Raw genomic sequence first — 18,887 nt, 5'->3', positions numbered from 1 at the left:
ATTGTTAGGGTGTTTTCTATGTTTTATTTAGAAATAGCTGAGTGGAGTTAACAGGCAACAGTTCAGATTACCTTACATGGATAGTTGGTTTTCAAAACATCAGAAATCCACAGAATTGACATGACAAACATTTCTGTATTAATGTTCATTTTGATTAGAGACCTGTCTGCTCCTGACAGCTTCATATATTGAATTCTAAGAAGAAATTGAGCATCTTTGGAGTTACTCCAGTTGTGGTGAGACAGCCACTAGACAAGAAGTGCCTCTGTCCTTCTACAGACAAATTACTGTCCAGAAAAGGACACACTCGCAGAATAGTTGACTGATTATATCTGCCTAGACAGAGTAATCAGCCCTTAATAATTCTGAAGCACTAAGGTCTGTCAGATGATCCTGGGCCAGAAGGTGGAAGAACAGATGCTCCAACGTTTTATAGTATAGGGAGTGTCCAGGTGTTCAGAGGTCTCTATAAATTGGCTAAGTTTTAGAAGCTATGCTTTGTGCTTCCCACAATTATAGTTAACTCAGTCATTCTGGATTTCTGACGGGGTTGAAAACTTATAGCCTCATAGCCAATTCTGGCTATTTACCTTGAGAGAAAAGATTTGAGTGGATGGTCGTCAGCTGACAATCATCCTAAAGCCAAGGAAAAAGCCAGGTTCAGAACTAAGTGTTTTAGTTTGGAGAGACGACAGAGGTTCTGCTTAGTCAACAAAATCTTGGACTGGGTATGAGGACTATCTTGTACCTCACGGGTACAAATTGGCATAATTATGCTCTAATTGTATTTTGAGAGAAAAGTTTCATTTTAACAGGAAGGGTGATATATATAGGAGGATTTAAGGTGGGAGGAGTACTGAGAGGAAGAGAAGGAGTAAGAAGAGGAGGAGAAGGAGAGGAGAAGCTAGGTGATGAAAGAGAGAAAGAGGGGGAGACAGGGAGGCAGATGTTCATGTATCTCCACCAGTCAAAGATAGTTGATATATCTAGGTTGGGTAGTAGGTTACACCTCTGATTGAACAATACCAAACTTATAAAGCCTATGATTAACATTTTTTAAAAAATGTATATGTGCAAAAAGAAAAAGGGGGCATGGGATAGGGGTTTTCTAAGGGGGGAATGGGGAAAGGGGATGGCATATGAAGTGTAAATAAAATATCTAATAAAAAAAACAACAAAAAAGTTTATTTCTAAAAAACAAGAAAATATCTATAACCATGCCCTTAAATTCTTCAAAGAAAATAATTTCTCAATTTCTTTCACTGAGTTATCTTCTGATATAACCTATCTTTAGCATTTGATATATGAAACATCCATTTGATATTTATATCTTCAATAAAATATGACTGCATATTACTATCTACTAAGCTATTATAATTGATGCCAGTGACAAATTTCTGTCACAATTACTGTGATTTAACAGCAAAAAAGTAATTTAAATAAGTTTTAAAATGATGTAACAAATGTTATAAACACACACACTGGGAGCCGAGATTAAAAATATCATCAAAAAACAACTAGAAAGACAGTTTAATGTTAAGACTCTCCCTGCCTCCTTTTCTGTGACTCATGAAAGGCTCTGCATGGGGTCATCAGCCATGGGAAGCAACTTTCTCTTGTTTTATGTAGTTTTTGAGAAAGTCTCCAAGGAATCTGCCCAGTAACTGTTTACACCCTGCTTCTGAGTTCTCCACAACAATGTATGAGACTTGTATTCCCCTTTCCTATAAACAGACGATGAATAGGGATAAGAACATGTATTACCAATTCCGAACTTTTTTTTTTTTTTTTTTTTTTTTTTTTTTTTTTTTTTTTTTTTTTTTTGCAACCATGACAGTGTATTCAGTAAGGTCTGCTTTATCCTCATTAGGTCACATGTAGATAGAACTTTTGTCCTGAATGAAAATGACTCTGGGCTAGGATAGGGAAGTAGGCTCAGATACTTCAGTCATCCTGATAAGCCTTTAGAAACAGTGTTCATGAGAGTGTTCATGTAAGTGGGTTTAATGCCTTGCTTTTTCTTTGGCTATTTGAGCTTATTTTATTGCTTGTTCCTCGACTATTTGCATCTATTGTATTGCTAGACTCTCAACCTAGAACTGACCTTAATACAGGCATGTAATCAAAATGTTATAAAAGCATAAAGGAAGAGGGTGTATAGGACAGGGGGTTTTAGGGAGGGAAAATGGGGAAAGGAGATGACATCTGTATTGTAAATAAATAAAATATCCATTTTTTTTAAAAAAAAGAAAGTTTAACTCTTCTGACCACTTTAACAATTTTTTGTTTTGTTCTGTTATTCATTTTAGTCTCCCACTTTGGTGGTTCTCAAGCCAGACAACACAGTAGATTTACTACTGGGGAAGTTATTGAAGACTACAAATGTGTTTGTCCTGACACTTAGGAAATTTTAATCTTATTAGTTTAGGTGTAGATATGCTTTTTAAAAATTTTTTATTGGATATTTTATTTACATTTCAGATGCCATCCCCTTTCCCCATTCCCCCCCCCCCCAGAAAACCCCTATCCCATGCCCCCTTTTCCCTTTTGCTTTTATACACTTTTTAAAAATGTTAATCAAAGGCTTTATAAGTTTGGTAATGCTCAATCAGAAGTGTTACCCAATACCCAACCTAGATATATCAACTATCTATCTTTGACTGGTGGAGACACGTGAACATCTGCCTCCATGACGCCCCTCTCTTTCTCTCTCTCATCACCTAGCTTCTCCTCTCCTTCTCCTCTCCTTACTCCTTCTCTTCCTCTCAGTACTCCTCCCACCTTAGCTCCTCCTACATATCACCTTTCCTGTTAAAATAAAACTTTTCTCTCAAAATACAATTAAAGCATAATTATGCCAATTTGTACCAGTGAGGTTCAAGATAGTCTTAATACCCAGTCCATCATTTTGTTGACTAACCAGAACCTCTGTCATTTCTCCTAACTAAAACACTTAGTTCTGAACCTGTCTTTTTCCCTGTATTGGATTCTAAGAAGAAATTGAGCATCTTTGGAGTTACTCCAGTTGTGGTGGGACAGCCACTAGGCAAGATTGCCTCTTTCCATCTACAGACAAATTACTGTCCAGAAAAGGATACACTTGCAGAATAGTCAACTGATTATATCTGCCTAGACAGAGTAATCAGCCCTTAATAATTCTGCATCACTAAGGTCTGTTAGATGATCCTGGGCCAGATGGCTGAAGATCAGATGCTCCAAAGTTTTGTATTATAGGGACTGGCCAGGTGTTCAGCGGTCTCTATAAATTGGCTAAGTTTTAGAAGCTATGCTTAGTTCTTCCCATAATTTTAATTAACTCAGTCATTCTGGATTTCTGATGGGGTTGAAAACTTATAATCTCATAGCCAATCCTGGCTATTTACTTTGAGAGAAAAGATTTGAGTGGATGGATTTCAGCTGACATTCATTCTAAAGCCAAGAAAAAAGCCAGGTGGATATGCTTTTAAAGTTTCCAAATGATACCAATATATAGCTGAAACTCTTTTAATTATTACTTCAAGTCATCCTAAATATTCTTAAAGAAATAAAATATAAATCCTATATAAATTTAAAATCATATAAAGGTTAAAGCTTAAGACTGATTTCTAAAACTGTTATCCCAACAGAAAAAGTCTATAGTTAAATAATTAAGAATTTCTAAATACTATAATGATAGTGTTTAACTGTCTGAGAGAAGAAAGTATCAGGTCTCAAAAGTCAAGGAAGCACTTTTTGTAGCAATAAAAATTTTTAAAAAGTTAACTTTAAAAATACCCATGCTTGGTCCAAAGAGATGGCTCAGTCTAATGGTGACTAGTGCTAAGCCTGGCAACCACAGTTTGATCCCCAGAACCTACAGTGAAGAGAATTCCCACAAGTTGTCCTCTGACCTCTCACACATGCTATAGAATACATCTTCCTTCCTCAAATAATACAAACATTTTTGACATAAAAGCAAAAACTTATTAAAATGAAAACAAACTTTCATTCTGTGATGAGGGTGGGTTATAGTCCAGCAGCAGAAAATGTGTTCAACATATAAGGTCCTGGACTCCATCCCTCGTAAGGAGGTGCAGGAAGGACCTGAATTACACTCTAACCAATTTGTGAACAGATACATAGCTTACCTAAAATTAAAACCATTTTTATTAATTTCACTTTATAGTAATCTCAGATTGCATATGGATTTTATGATTCATTCTTATTTTTTCTCAGTCATCAGCTACTAAAATCTTTTGAAAATTATTTGAAGATATTTATACTTCATTGTTATTACTTTCAGGATTGCCACTACTACAGCAAACACTAATGAAAAATGTGGGGAAAGGGGTGTCATGATTTTTTTTTTAAGAAAATGAAGGAAAATGATTATGTCAATGTTTTATAATTATTTCTAAAATAATATTTTAAATAATATTACTTCTTGAAAACTTACATAGTCTTCCCACATATTTCAATATATATTCAAATTATCTTCCAACAAATGAAAGTTATTCAATAAACCATTTTAAAGATGTGAACTATGTCTATTATTGGATACTATTATCAACTTACAGAAATTTTTGAAGGTGGTATTATTTCCAACGAGTAATCCATTTCCTGGGTACTAAGAGTTCTGAGTGAAAGAGAACATTCTCCAATGGTTTTCTTCTTGGGAGTCTGGGTTTGAATCTTGAATGCAAGTCTCACTGCTTGTAGATTTTGTAGTTTAATAGCAAATACAAATGTTTCCATAAATTCAATAGCCTTATAAAACAAGAAAATATTAAACATAAACACTTTTTAAAAGTTTATATGCAATTATAGAATAAATTTGTATACCTAAGAAAAGTATGTAAAATATATTTTACAAGTATTTTTTAGACTGAGGGAAGGAGGTCTAGTGACTGGCTCAAATTGGGACCCATCTCAAGGGGAAGCTCTAAGACCTGACACTATTACTGATGCTATTATGTAATTACAGACAGGAGCCTAGCATGGCTGCCCTCTGAGAGGCCCAACAAGCAGGTGACTGAGACAGAAGCATATACTTGCACCCAACCAATGAACTGAAGTTGGGGACCACTGTGGCTGAAATAGGGAAAGGCTGAAAGAAGTTGAGGAAGAGGGTGACCCCACAGGAAGACCAGCAGCTTCAACTAACCTGGACCCCTGAGATCTCTCAGACACTGAGCCATCAACCAGGCAGCATACACTAGCTGATTCGAGGCCCCCAACACATATACAGCAGAAGACTGACTGGTCTGGCCTCAGTGAGGGAAGACATGCCTAACCTTCTAGAGATTTGAGGCCCCCAAAAGTAGGGAAACCTGGCAAGGTGGGGTGTGGTGATAGGGGTGTTGAGACATCCTCTTGAAGACAGGGGGAGGAGAAATGGGATGAGGAATTACTGGAGGGCGGAACTGGAAGAAAATAATGACTGTACTGTGAAAAAAGAATACAGATAAATATTTTTTAAAAATGAAAATAGCCTTCCAGTCTGAGCCAGTGCCCTGAGCAGACCTTGGGTGCTGGCTCTGCACCCAGCCCCATAAAACCCAGGAAAAGCTCAACCCAGGTGCTTTAACACACCCAGAATCATAAGTGAGGAGGCCACAACATGTGCCCCAATACTGGGAGTAACTGGGATCACCAGGATCCAGGGACACAGGAACCCCCACCCAGCCAGTAGCACGGGTTCTTTCTAGTCTGAGATGTTGCCCAGGGCAGACCTTGGGTTCTGGCTCCACACCCAGCCCCACAACACGCAGAGGAAGCTTGACTCCCAGATGCTCTAATATCCCAGGATCACAAGATCTCAGAAGCTTGGTCACACCAGGATTTCAGGATCCCAGAGGCAGCTTGACTCCCAGAAGCTCTGACACAACCAGAATCTCAGAATCACAGAATCACAGGAACACAGAAACAGCTGAAATCTGAGGAGTTCCGACTCAACCAGGATCAAAGGAGGGACAGGACCCAGACAGAGACAGCAAGGGCAGGTAGCACTAGAGATAACCAGATGGTGGGACAAAAGCACAAGAACATAAGCAACAGAAACCAGTGTTACTTTGCATCATCAGAACTCAGTTCTTCCACTAGAGGAAGCCCTGCATACCCCTTCACAACAGAAAAGCAAGATTCAGATTTAAAATCACTTCTCCTGATGATGATAGAGGACTTTAAAAAGGACATAAATAACCTTAAAGATATATAGGAGGCCACAGGCAAACAGCTAGAAGCCATTAAACAGAAAACACAAAAATCCCTTAAAGAATTACAGGAAAACATTAATGGGTGAAGGAATTGAACAAAACCATCCAGGATCTAAAAATGGAAATAGAAGCAATAAAGAAATCACAAAGGGTGACAACCCTGGAGATAGAAAACCTAGAAGAGATCAGTTGCAAGCATCAACAACAGAATACAAGAGATAGAAGAGAGAATCTCATGCACAGAAGATACCATAGAAAACATTGACACAATATTCAAAGAAAATGAAAAATGCAAAAAGCTTCTAACCCAAAACATCTAGGAAATCCAGGACACAGTGAAAAGACCAAAACTAAGGATAATAAGTATAGAAGAGACCAAAATTTCTCAACTTAAAAGGCCAGTAAATATCTTCAACAAAAGTATAGAAGAAAACTTCTCTAACCTAAAGAAAAAGATTCCCATGAACATACAAGAAGCCTACAGAACTACAAATAGACTGGACCAGAAGAGAGATCCCTACCATCACATAATGGTCAAAACACCAAATGCACAAAACAAAGTAAGAATATTAAAAGCAGTAACTGATAAACGTCAAGTAACATATAAAAACAGACCTGTCATTATTATACCAGATTTCTGAACAGAGACTATAAAAGCCATAAGATCCTAGAAAGATGTCATACAGATCATAAGAGAACACAAATGCCAGCTCAGGACACTATAACCAGCAAAACACTCAATTAACATAGATGGAGAAACCAAAATATTCCATGACAAAAACAAATATATACTATCTTTCCACAAATCCAGCCCTACAAAGGATAATAGATTGAAAACTCCACACAAAGAGGAAAACTACAACCTAGAAAACCCAAGAAAATAGTCTTCTATCAAAAACAAACAAAAGAAGATAGCCACACATAGTTCCACCTCTAACAAGAAAAATAACAGGAAGCAACAATCACTTTTCCTTAATATCTCAACATCAATGAACTCAATTCCTCAGTAAAAAGACATAGACTAACAGATCTGGATATATATACAGGACCCAACATTTTTGCTGCATACAGGAAATACAGGCAGGAGGCCACAGACCTCCATAGATTTTTGGCCATCAGTCACATAAGGGCAATACCCAAAGCCCCTCCACAGGTATAGGACATGACCACAGGTTATGTAGCCTCAAGACACATCTCCAGTACAAAGCCTCTCTGTGTTCACAGCCATGGCCTCCGCCAAGCCAAGCCAGCCACCTACCAACAAGCCAAGGACTCTCTCTGTAGGACACAGTTGGGACACTCCTCCTTTTCTCCCTTGGCCCCAGGCTAGATCTAGATCACAGGGACCCCACTTCATTCTCAGCTCCTCTGTGGCTTCCAATGGTGCCTGGATGGCCACGAGCCTGAGAACAAGGGTCTGAGAACAAGATGGCCCCAGCCTCCCTGCAGGCCCAGGGACACCCGAGCCAGCTCTTTCTGTCCCTGGGAACATCAGACTGCTTCCCTACCCCCAGACACCTCATGGTACCTACTCCACAATAAACCATATAATTGGTCAAAAAAACAGGCCTCAGCAGATACAAGAAGACTGGAATAATCCCATACATCCTATCAGATCACCAAGGAATGAGCGTGGTCTTCAGTAACAGCAAAAACAACAGAAAGACCACATACACCTGGAAGCTGAACAATGCTCTCTACTCAATGATAACTTGGTCAAGGAAGAAATAAAAGAAAGAAATTAAAGAATTTTTAAAATTCTATGAAAGTGAAGGCACATCATTCCAGAACTTTTGAGACACAATAAAAGCAGTGCTAAGAAGAAAACTCATAGCTTTAAGTACCTCCAAAAAGAAACTGGATAGAGCATACAACAGCAGTTGACAGCACATCTGAAAGCTCTAGAACAAAAAGAAGCAATTACACCCAAAAGGAGTAGATGGCAGGAAATAATCAAACTCAGGGCTGAAATCAACCAAGTAGAAACAAAGAATCAACAAGATCAGGAGCTGGTTCTTTGAGGAAATGAACAAGATAGATAAACCCTTAGCCAGACTAACCAGAGGTCAAAGAGACAGTATCCAATTTAACAAAAACAGAAATGAAAAGGGAGACATAACAACAGAAACTGAGGAAATTTTTAAAAATCATCAGATCCTACTACAAAAGCCTATACTCAACAAAACTGGAAAATGTAGATGAAATGGACAATTTTCTAGACAGATAGCAGGTACCAAAGTTAAATCCAGATCAGATAAACCATCTAAGCAGTCCCACATCCCCTGAAGAAATAGAAGTGGTCATTAAAAGTATCTGAAACAAAAAAGCCCAGGACCAGATGGTTGTAGTGCAGAATTCTATCAGATCTTCACAGAAGACCCAATACCAATACTCTTGAAACTATTCCACAACATAGAAAAAGAAGGAGCACTACCCAATTCATTCTATGAAGCCACAATTATGCTCATACCTAAACAACACAAAGACCCAACAAAGAAAGAGAACTTGAGACCAATCTCCCTTATGTATACCAATGCAAAAATACTCAATAAATTCTCACAAATCAAATCGAAAAACACATCAAAACAACCATCCATCGTGATCAAGTAGGCTTCATCCCAGGGATGAATGGATGGTTCAATATATGGAAATCCATCAACTTAATCCACTATAAAAACAAACTCAAAGACAACTACATGGTCATTTTATTAGATGCTGAGAAAGCATTTGACAAAATTCAATACCACTTCATGGTAAACATCTTGGAAAGATCAGGAATTCAAGGTCCATCCTGAACACAGTAAAAGCAATATACACCAAACCAGTAGCCAACATCAAACTACATAGAGAGAAACTTGAAGCAATCCCACTAAAATCAGGGAGTAGACAAGGCTACCCACTCTCTTCCTACCTATTCAGTATAATATTTAAAACCCTAGCCAGAGCAATTAGACAACAAAAGGTTAAAGGGATACAAATTGAAAAGGAAGAAGTCAAAATATTACTATTTGCAAATGATATAATAGTATACTTAAGTGACCCCCAAAATTCTACCGGAGAACTCCTAAACCTGATAAAGAAAACTTCAGCAAAGTTGCTGGATATGAAATTAACTCAAACAAATCAGTAGCCTTCCTCTACTCAAAGGATTTACAGGCTGGGAAAGAAATTACCAAAATGACACCCCTCGCAATAGTCACAAATAATATAAAATACCTTGGTGTGACTCTAACCAAGCAAGTGAAAGATCTGTATGACAAGAACTTCAAATCCCTGAAGAAAGAAATCAAAAAAGATCTCAGAAAATGGAAAGATCTCCCATGCTCATGGATTGGCAGGATTAACATAGTAAAAATGGCCATCTTGCTGAAAGCAATCTACAAATTCAATGCAATTCCCAGCAAAATTCCAACACAATTCTTCATAGAGTTAGAAAGAACAATTCTCAAATTCATTTGGAATAGCCAAAACAAAAAAAAAAAAAAAACGGAGAGCAAAAACTATTGTCAACAATAAAAGAACTTCTGGGGAGATCACCATCCTTTACCTCAAGCTGTATTACAGAGCAATAGTGATTTAAAAATGGCATGGTATTGCTACAGAGACAGGCAGGAAGATCAATGAAATAGAACTGAAGACACAAATAAGGACCTACACTTACGGTCACTTGATCTTTGATAAAGGAGCCAAAACCATCCAGTGGGAAAAAGAAAGCATTTTCAACAAATGGTGCTGGTTCAACTGCAGATCAGCATGTCAAAGAACACAAATTGATCCATTCTTATCTCCTTGTACAAAGCTCAATTCCAAGTGAATCAAGGACCTCCAAATAAAACCAGATACACTGAAACTCATAGAAAAGGAAGTGGGAAAGAGCCTTGAACACATGGGGACAGGGGAAATTTTTCTGAACAAAACACCAATGTCTTATGCTTTAAGATAAACAATTGACAAATGGGACCTGATAAAATTGTAAAGTTTCTGTAAGGCAAAGGACATTGTCTATAGGACAAAATGCCAACCAACTGATTGGGCAAAGATCTTTACCAACCCTACATCCAATAGAGGGCTAATGTCCAAAATATACAAAGAACTCGTTAAGTTAGACTCCAGATAACCAAATAACCCTATTAAAATAGGATACAGAGCTAAACAATGAATTCTCAACTGAGGAATATCAAAAGGCTGAGAAGCACCTAAAGAAATAGTCAACATCCTTAGTCATCAGGGAAATGCAAATCAAAACAACCCTGAGATACCACCTCACACCAGTCAGAATGGCTAAGATAAAAAACTCAGGTGACAGTAGATGCTGGCGAGGATGTGGAGAAAGAGGAACACTCCTCCATTGTTGGTGGGATTGCAAGCTGGTACAACCACTCTGGAAATCAGTCTGGTGCTTCATCAAAAAATTGGACATAGTATTACATAAGGCCCCAGCTATACCACTCCTGGACATATACCCAGAAGATGCTCCAACATATAACAAGGTCACATGCTCCATTATGTTCATAGCAGCCTTATGTATAATAGCCAAAGCTGGAAAGAACCCTGATGTTCTTCAACAGAGGAATGGATACAGAAAATGTGGTACATTTACACAATGGAGTATTACTCAGCTATCAAAAACAATGAATTCATGAAATTCTTAGGCAAATGGATGGAGCTTGAGAATATCATCCTGAGTGAGGTAATCCAATCATAAAAGAACATACATGGCATACAATCACTCATAAGTAGATATTAGTCCAAAACCTCGGAACACCTAAGATACAATTCACAGACCACATGAAGCTCAAGAAGGAAGTCCAAAGTGTGGGCGCTTTGGACCTTAGAAAGGGGAACAAAATACTCACAGGAGGAAATATGGAGACAAAGTGTGGAGCAGAGACTGAAGGAAAGGCCATCCAGAGACTGTCTGGGGATCCATCTCATATACAGTCACCAAACCCAGACACTATTGTGGATGCCAAGAAGAACATGCTGACAGAAGCCTGATATAGCTGTCTCCTGAGAGATCTGCCAGAGACTGACAAATACAAAGACTGATGCTTGCAACCAACCATTATACTAAGCACCAGGTCCCCAATGGAGGAGTTAGAGAAAGAACTGAAAGAGGTTTGCAACCCCATTGGAAGAACAATATCAACCAACCAGAACCCTCAGAGCTCCCAGGGATTAAGCCACCAACCAAGGAGTACACATGGAGGGACCCATGGCTCCAGTTGCATATGGAGCATAGGATGGTCTTGTTGGGCATCAATGGGAGAAGAGGCCCTTGGTTCTGTGAAGGCTCAATGCCCCAGTGTAGGAGAATGAGAGGGAGGTTATGGGGTCATGGGGAGGAATACTCTTATATAAGCAGAGGGAGGGGAGATGGGATAGAGGTTTTCCGGATGGGGGGTAGAGAAACCTGGAAAGGGGTTAACATTTGAAATGTAAATAAAGAAAATATCAATAAAAAAGAAAACCATTTTAAAAATGAAAACAGAGTTCTTGTTTTACTGTATTATTTAGCTCTACAATTCTTCCTTATTAAAAATAACCTCACCAGAATACAGCTTTGCCATTTTGAAAATTAGATTATTTTTCTATCTTGGTTTTCTAATAGACATTTCTTGCTATTTATCACAATTTTTCAAAATTTTATGAGAATATTTCAAGAATTTCATATACAAGTTTACTAAGCATAAAAAATCCAAGTTGCTCACATAAAGAGAATTGAATTCCCTTTTTAAAAGAGACTGAGTGGCCCTGGCCTGGATACCTGTGGCTGGAGCAGTCTCCCAGCTGATCTGCTCCCCTCTGGAAACTTGAGTACCAAGGCATCCTAGGGAGGTCACAGACCGCAGGTAGGAGAACCCACACACCTCCCAAGGCCTTAGAAGCACAAACTCCAGCGGTATATGTAAGGGAGGATGGCCTTTTTGGGCATAGGTGGGAGAGGAGTTTCTTGGTCCCATGAAAAATGAACACAGAGTGGGGGGGGGGGATGTGAGGGTGGGGAGGGCGTAGTGGGGGGTAGGTACGGGCACTGCCTCATAGAAGCATGAGGAGGGGGGATGGGATAGGAGGTTTCTGGGTGGCGGGAGGAAGTGGGGTAAGGGGATAAAATCTTAAAGGTAAATATAATACCCAATTTTAAAAAAGAGAGAGAGAAAAAAAGGAAAAAAGGAGAAAAAAGAGACAAAAAGAAAGAAAAAAGAAAATAGGAGATTTAATAACACGAAGGGAAGAATTTAGAAATTAAGGAGGCAGTTTATGTTAATGGAAACAGCATCATAGAAACTGGAAAATCACACCCTCATAGAAGCACTAGGAGGGGGGATGGGATAAGGGGTTCCTGGGTGGTGGGGGGAATGGGATAAGGGGATAAAATTTGAAATGTAAATATTAGAACCAATTTTTAAAAGGGGAAAAAAAGAAAAGTTGTTAGAACCAACATCTTTAAAAAAAAATGTCAGCCCTCTAGGAAAAAAAATTTTTTTTCTTGATACTAAAACTTGTTCTGAGAATTGTATTTTGCAGAATACACAGCCTTGGTGTATCTACTTATCAAGCATACTGAGCAGACCTGCCCAAACCTCCGATGTCCTGGAATTCCATCTGGATGCAGTGAAAACACAGTGTCAGAGGCTTATCAATTTACTCTTCCCCCCACCCCTCTTCTAATATCTCAATGCCCTTAATCAGCTTGAAGAAGTTAAAGAAGAGTCAGAACCCCTATTCCCTGGGCTTGTGGACTGAGGTGGTTAATATTGGTCTGTCTTTCTAGGGAAAAGTAGTGGTTTTGTTGGAACAGGGAGGATTAGCTAGGACTTATTGCATAGCCATAACCTATTGATAGAAATCTGTATAATTAATATCAAGATGAAGGTATAATCTCTTAAATTGTATAAAATTTACTTTGATTTCAAATTTAAGGTTTTCATTGGTACGAGCTTCTTATTGATATAAAAGTGAGATGAATATTGATACTCTCATGGGCATTGTGCCTGTGTAACACATTTAGGAATACAAGGCTTAGACCCAGTCCTTCTTTAACTTTTTAAAACTGATTTGGGACTGTTAGCCTATGAGTTAAGGGACTATAGCAAATTCATGGTTTTGAGTTTATTGTTAGGGTGTTTTCCATATTTTATTTAGAAATAGCTGAGAGGAGTTAACAGACAACAGTCCAAATTGCCTTACATGGATAGTTGGGTTTCAAAACATCAGAAGTCCATAGAATTGATGTTACAAATATTTCTATATTAATGTTCATTTTTATTAGAGACCTGTCTGCTCCTGACAGCTTCCTGTCATGGATTCTAAGAAGAAATTGAGCATCCTTGGAGTTACTCCAATTGTGTGGTGACAGCCACTAGGCAAGAATTGCCTCTCTCCATCTACAGACAAATTACTGTCCAGAAAAGGACACACATGCAGAATAGTCGACTGATTATATCTGCCTAGACAGAGTAATCAGCCTTTAATAATTCTACATCACTAAGGTCTGTCAGATGATTCTGGGCCAGAAGGCTGAAGATTTGATGCTCCAACGTTCCATAGTATAGGGGCTTTTCAGGTGTTCAGCGGTCTCTATAAATTGGCTAAGTTTTAGAAGCTATGCTTAGTGCTTCCCATAATTTCAGTTAACTCAGTCATTCTGGATTTCTGACAGGGTTGAAGACCTACAGTCTCATAGCCAATCCTGGCTATTTACTTTGAGAGAAAAGATCTGAGTGGATGGTTTTCAGTTGACATTCATTCTAAAGCCAAGAAAAAGCCAGGTTCAAAAGTAAGTGTTTTAGTTAAGAGAAATGACAGAGGTTCTGGTTAGTCAACAAAATGATGGACTGGGTATTAGGACTATCTTGTACCTCACTGGTACAATTAGGAATAATTATGCTCTAATTGTATTTTAAGAGAAAATTTTTATTTTAACAGGAAGGGTGATATGTAGGAGGAGCTAAGGGGGAAGGAGTACCGAGAGGAAGAGATGGAGTAAGGAGAGAAGATAAAGGAGAGGAGAAGCTAGGTGATGAGAGAGAAAGAGAGAGAAAGAGAGGGGAACATGGAGGCAGATGTTCACCTGTCTCCACCAGTCAAAGATAGTTTATATATCTAGGTTGGGTATTGGGTAACACTTCTGATTGAGCATTACCAAACTTATAAAGCCTTTGATTAACATTTTAAAAAATTGTATAAAAGTAAAAAGGAAAAGGGGGCATGGGATAGGGATTTTCTAGGGAGGGGAAATGGGGAAAGGGGATGGCATCTGAAATGTAAATAAAATAAGAAAAGAACAAAAAAAGAGACTGAGTGCAAAATTGCTCTTAGCTATAAATTTCCTTCTTTACATCATTGGTGGAGCTTTTTTTTTGTGGTGCACGCCTTTATTTTTTTTTATTTATTTTATTTACATTTAGGCATTTTATTTCAATTTTTCTACTACTATACACAAAATTACCAACATTTTATATATGCTTTTGTTTGCATCTTAGATTATGTTCACGGAACATATTTCAAATAAAATATCCATGTTAATAACTGTAAATATTTTTAGGTTTGAGGTATGTTATCAAAATAATGTTTCTAAAATGTGTATGTTTTAGAGTAGTAGTTCTAAGTCTTTCTAATGCATGACCTTTTAATACAGTTCCTTATGTTGTAATAGCCCAACCATAAAATGTCTTTGCTACTTCATAACTATAGTTTTGCTACTGTTATGAATCATTATGTAAATATCTGATATGCAGGATATCTATTATGTGAGCCCCCCCAATGAGATCATGGCCCACAGGTTGAGAATCACTGTTTTAAAGTCATTAAAAATATTTCCTGTATGGAACTGAGTGGGTTCAGAGGATCTTGGAGGAGTCAGAGAAGGAAAAAAGCATGATTAAAATATGTGAAATTTTTCTCAGTGAAATTTTCCTAATTATATTAAGTAAAAAATCAGTATGTATTTTATGATTAATTATTAAAATGAATTTTCTTGAATTCTTAGACATGAATTTTATAAATTTAGGATGACATGTTCTTTTGAAAACTATCTTTTCAGGGCTAGAGAGATGGCTTAGTTATTGAGCTTGCAGACTGGCCTTCTGGTCCACACCTCACACCTCCACCTCCAGCAGTTTTGGATCAGGGTACCAGGCCCCACCCCACAGCTCTGCCTGCCTCCCAGGAGGCTGGCTCTAACCCAACACACACAGGTAAGATACACGCCTCTCCACACCACTACCCTTTCTGCTGGGACCCCAGCAAGCCTAGCCCCATGGCACTGACCCACCCTGATGGAGATTCATCTTCCTTCTGGTACACACCTATACCTGCAGAAGTCACAGATCAGCACAAGGTGCCCCACCCGACAGCTCCGCCAGCCTCTGAGGAGGCCTGCTCAAACAAGAGACAAACAGCTCCAGCAGCTCCCAGGAAGCCTGCCCCAACCCAGGACACAAACCAAAGGCCAGCCAAAACCAGAGACAACCAAGTGGTGAAAAACAAGTACAAGAACACAATCAACAGATGCCAATACGATATGACACTATCAGAACCCAGCTCTCCTGCTACAGAAAGTCCTGGATATCATAATATACCTGAAGAACAAGACTATGACCTTAAATCCCACCTCATGAGGATGATAGGAGCCTTTAAAGAGGATGTAAATAATCCCTTCAAAAGAACAAAGGAAAATACAGTCAGACATGTAGAAGCCCTTAAAGAGAAAACAAATCCTCTAAATAAATACAGAAAAATTCAGTCAAACAGGAAAAGGAAATGAATAAAACAGCCCAAGACATAAAAATGGAAATAGATGCAAGAAAGAAAACAAATAGAGGAAACCCTGTAAATAAAAAACCTAGGAAAAAGAATAGGAACTACAGATGCAAGCGTCACCAAAGAATGCAAGAGATGGAAGAGTGAATCTAAGGCATAGAAGATACCAAAGAAGATATTGATATTGGTCAACAAAAATGCCAAATGTAAAAAGTTCGTAACTCTAAACATGCAGGAAATTTGGGACACTGTGAAAAGACAAAACCTAAGAATAATAGGAATAGAAAGGGGTGAAGACTCCCAGTTCAAAGGGCCACAAAACATATTCAACAAAATCATAGAAAACTTCTCTAACCTAAAGAAATAGATGGCTATAAAGATGCAAGAAGCCTACAAAACACCAAATAGATTGGACCAAAAAATGAAAATCCTCCCACCACATAACCAAAACACTAAACGTACAGAACAAAGAAAGAATATTAAAAGCTGTAAGGGGGAAAGGCCAAGTAACATATAAAGTCACACCTACCAGAATTACACCTGACTTCTCAACAGACTCTAAAATCCAGAAGGGCCTAGGCAGATGTCCTACATTTTCTAAGAGATCACAGATATCAGCCCAGACTATTACAACCAGCAAAACTCTCAATCACCATAGACAAAGAAACAAATATATTACAAGACAAAACCAAATTTAACAATATATTTCCACTAATCCAACTCTACAGAGGATACTAAAAGGAAAACACTAACACAAGGAGGGCAATTACACCCAAAAAAATATAAGAAATTAATCATCTTAATGATCTCACACCAAAACCAAAAGAAGAAAATCACACATACACAAATACACACACACACACACACACACACACACACACACACACACACCTCCAGCAACAAAACAGTAGGAACTAACAATTGTTGGTCATTAATAGCTCTCAACATCAGTGGATTCAATTCACCAATAAAAAAACCACAGGATAACAGACTGGGTATGTGAACAGTATCCACCATTCTTCTGCATAAAGAAACATATCTCAGCAAAAGAAACAGACACTATCTCAGAGTAAAGGGCTAGAAAAGACCTAAGAAACAAGCAGGAGTAGCCATTCTCATAACTCCTAAAATACACTTTCAACCTAAAGTTATCAAACAAGACGGAGAAGGACACTCCATACTCATCAAATGAAAAATCTACCAAGATGAAGTCTTAATTCTGAACATCTATGTTCCAAATTCAAAGGAAAACACAATACATAAAAGAAACTTTACTAAAGTTCAAATTACACATTGAATCCCACAAAATAATGGTGAAAAATTAAATTCTCCATTCTCGCCAAAGGAAAGTTCATAGAAACAGAAACTAAACAGAGAACAATTAACCAGTGTTATTAACCAAAGGGATTTAATGGAAACATTTTGCCAAAACAAAAGAATATATCTTTTTCTCAGCACATCATAGATCCTTCTGCAAAACTGACCATACAATAGGCCACAAAGCAAGCCTCAACAGACACAAGAAGACTGAAATAATTCCTTCCACCAGTCTGTGCTAGTGCCCTGAGCAGTCCTAGGGCTTCAGCTCTGCACCCAATCCCCCCAAACCCAGAGGAGGCTGGACTCCCAGAAGCTCTAACATGCCCAGAATTATAGGAACTGAATGTCTATGGCACTCTACAACTAGGCATACTTATACATGGGTGAAAGGGAAGGATCTACTTATTGGCATATGGCATGATCCTGATCAGGTGTTTAATATGAGGAAGAGGTCATGTTTGTGTTTTTTTCTGCAAGATGCTGAAGGAGCATGGTGGCTGTCAGAGCAATGGGTGAGATATGCTGCTGCCAGGATAAAGAATGATGCTAACCTATGAGCTTGCTGAGTGCCCTGACAATGGTGACTGGGAGGCTGTATTAGGCATATGTTCCTGACCACCTTTGCTTACCTATACCCCAGATGGAACAAGCTACCTTGCCTCAAATTATTAGACCTTGCAGAACAGATAATCAAAAAAAAGAAGTTATAATGAAGTTATAATGGTAGTATACATAAGTGATTCCCCAAAATGCTACCAGAGGACTCCTACACCTTCAGCAAAGTGGCTGGGTACAAAATTAACTCAAAGAAATCAGTAGCCCTTATCTACACAAGTGATAATGGGCTGAGAAAGAAGTTAGGGAAACAATACCCTTCACAGTAGCCACAAACAACATAAAATACCTTGGTGTAACTCTAACCAAGCAACTGGAAGACATATATGACGAGAACTTCAAGTCCTGAAGAAAAAATGAGGAAGATATCAGAGGATGTAAAGATCTTCCTTGCTCATAAATCAATAGGACTAACATAGTAAAAATGGCCATCTTACCAAAAGCAATATACAAATTCAATGCAATTCCCATCAAAATTCCAACACAATTTTTTACATACCTTTAAAGAGCAATCTCAACTTCATATGAAAAAACAAAAAGCCCAGAATAGTCAAAAAAAAAAAAAAAAAAAAAACCCTGAACAATAAAAGAACTTCTGGAGGAGTCATCACCATACCTGGTCTCAAGATGTAGTACATAGTGATTATAAAGAAAAACAACAACAGCAGCAACAGCAAAAGCCTGTATGGGACTTGTACTGAAACAGACAGGGTGATCAACAGAAAAGAATCAAAGACCCAGAAGTAGACCCACATACCCATGGACACTTGATTTTCAACAAAGATGCCAAAACCAAAAAATGAAAGAATTTAAAAAAAGCATCTTCAATGAATGGTACTGCTAGCTGGATGTCTGAATATAGATGAATGCAAATAGATTGATGTTTATTACCCTGCAGAAAGTTCAAGTCCAGGTGGATCAAGGACCTCAACATAAAACCAACTACACTGACTCTAATAGAAGAGAGAGTGGGAAATAGCCTTGAATGCATTA

At 38.2% G+C, this 18,887-nt stretch overlaps 1 protein-coding gene across 8 annotated transcripts in view; it reads right to left on the bottom strand.

The window, feature by feature from the left end:
• Positions 1–18,887, bottom strand: part of Tc2n (tandem C2 domains, nuclear) — an 82,758-nt gene that overhangs the window by 19,528 nt on the left and 44,343 nt on the right. For all 8 annotated transcript variants that reach the window (XM_076921392.1, XM_076921386.1, XM_076921391.1 and 5 more), the window contains one exon: positions 4,555–4,746. In XM_076921392.1, the coding sequence (XP_076777507.1) occupies positions 4,555–4,746 (192 nt within the window). The remainder of the gene's footprint in view (positions 1–4,554; positions 4,747–18,887) is intronic.

The sequence above is a fragment of the Arvicanthis niloticus genome, chromosome 23 (assembly GCF_011762505.2).
Source record: "Arvicanthis niloticus isolate mArvNil1 chromosome 23, mArvNil1.pat.X, whole genome shotgun sequence".
NCBI lineage: Eukaryota > Metazoa > Chordata > Mammalia > Rodentia > Muridae > Arvicanthis > Arvicanthis niloticus.
The sequence above is the reverse complement of the archived record's forward strand: the minus strand, read 5'-3'. Positions and strand labels throughout refer to the sequence as shown.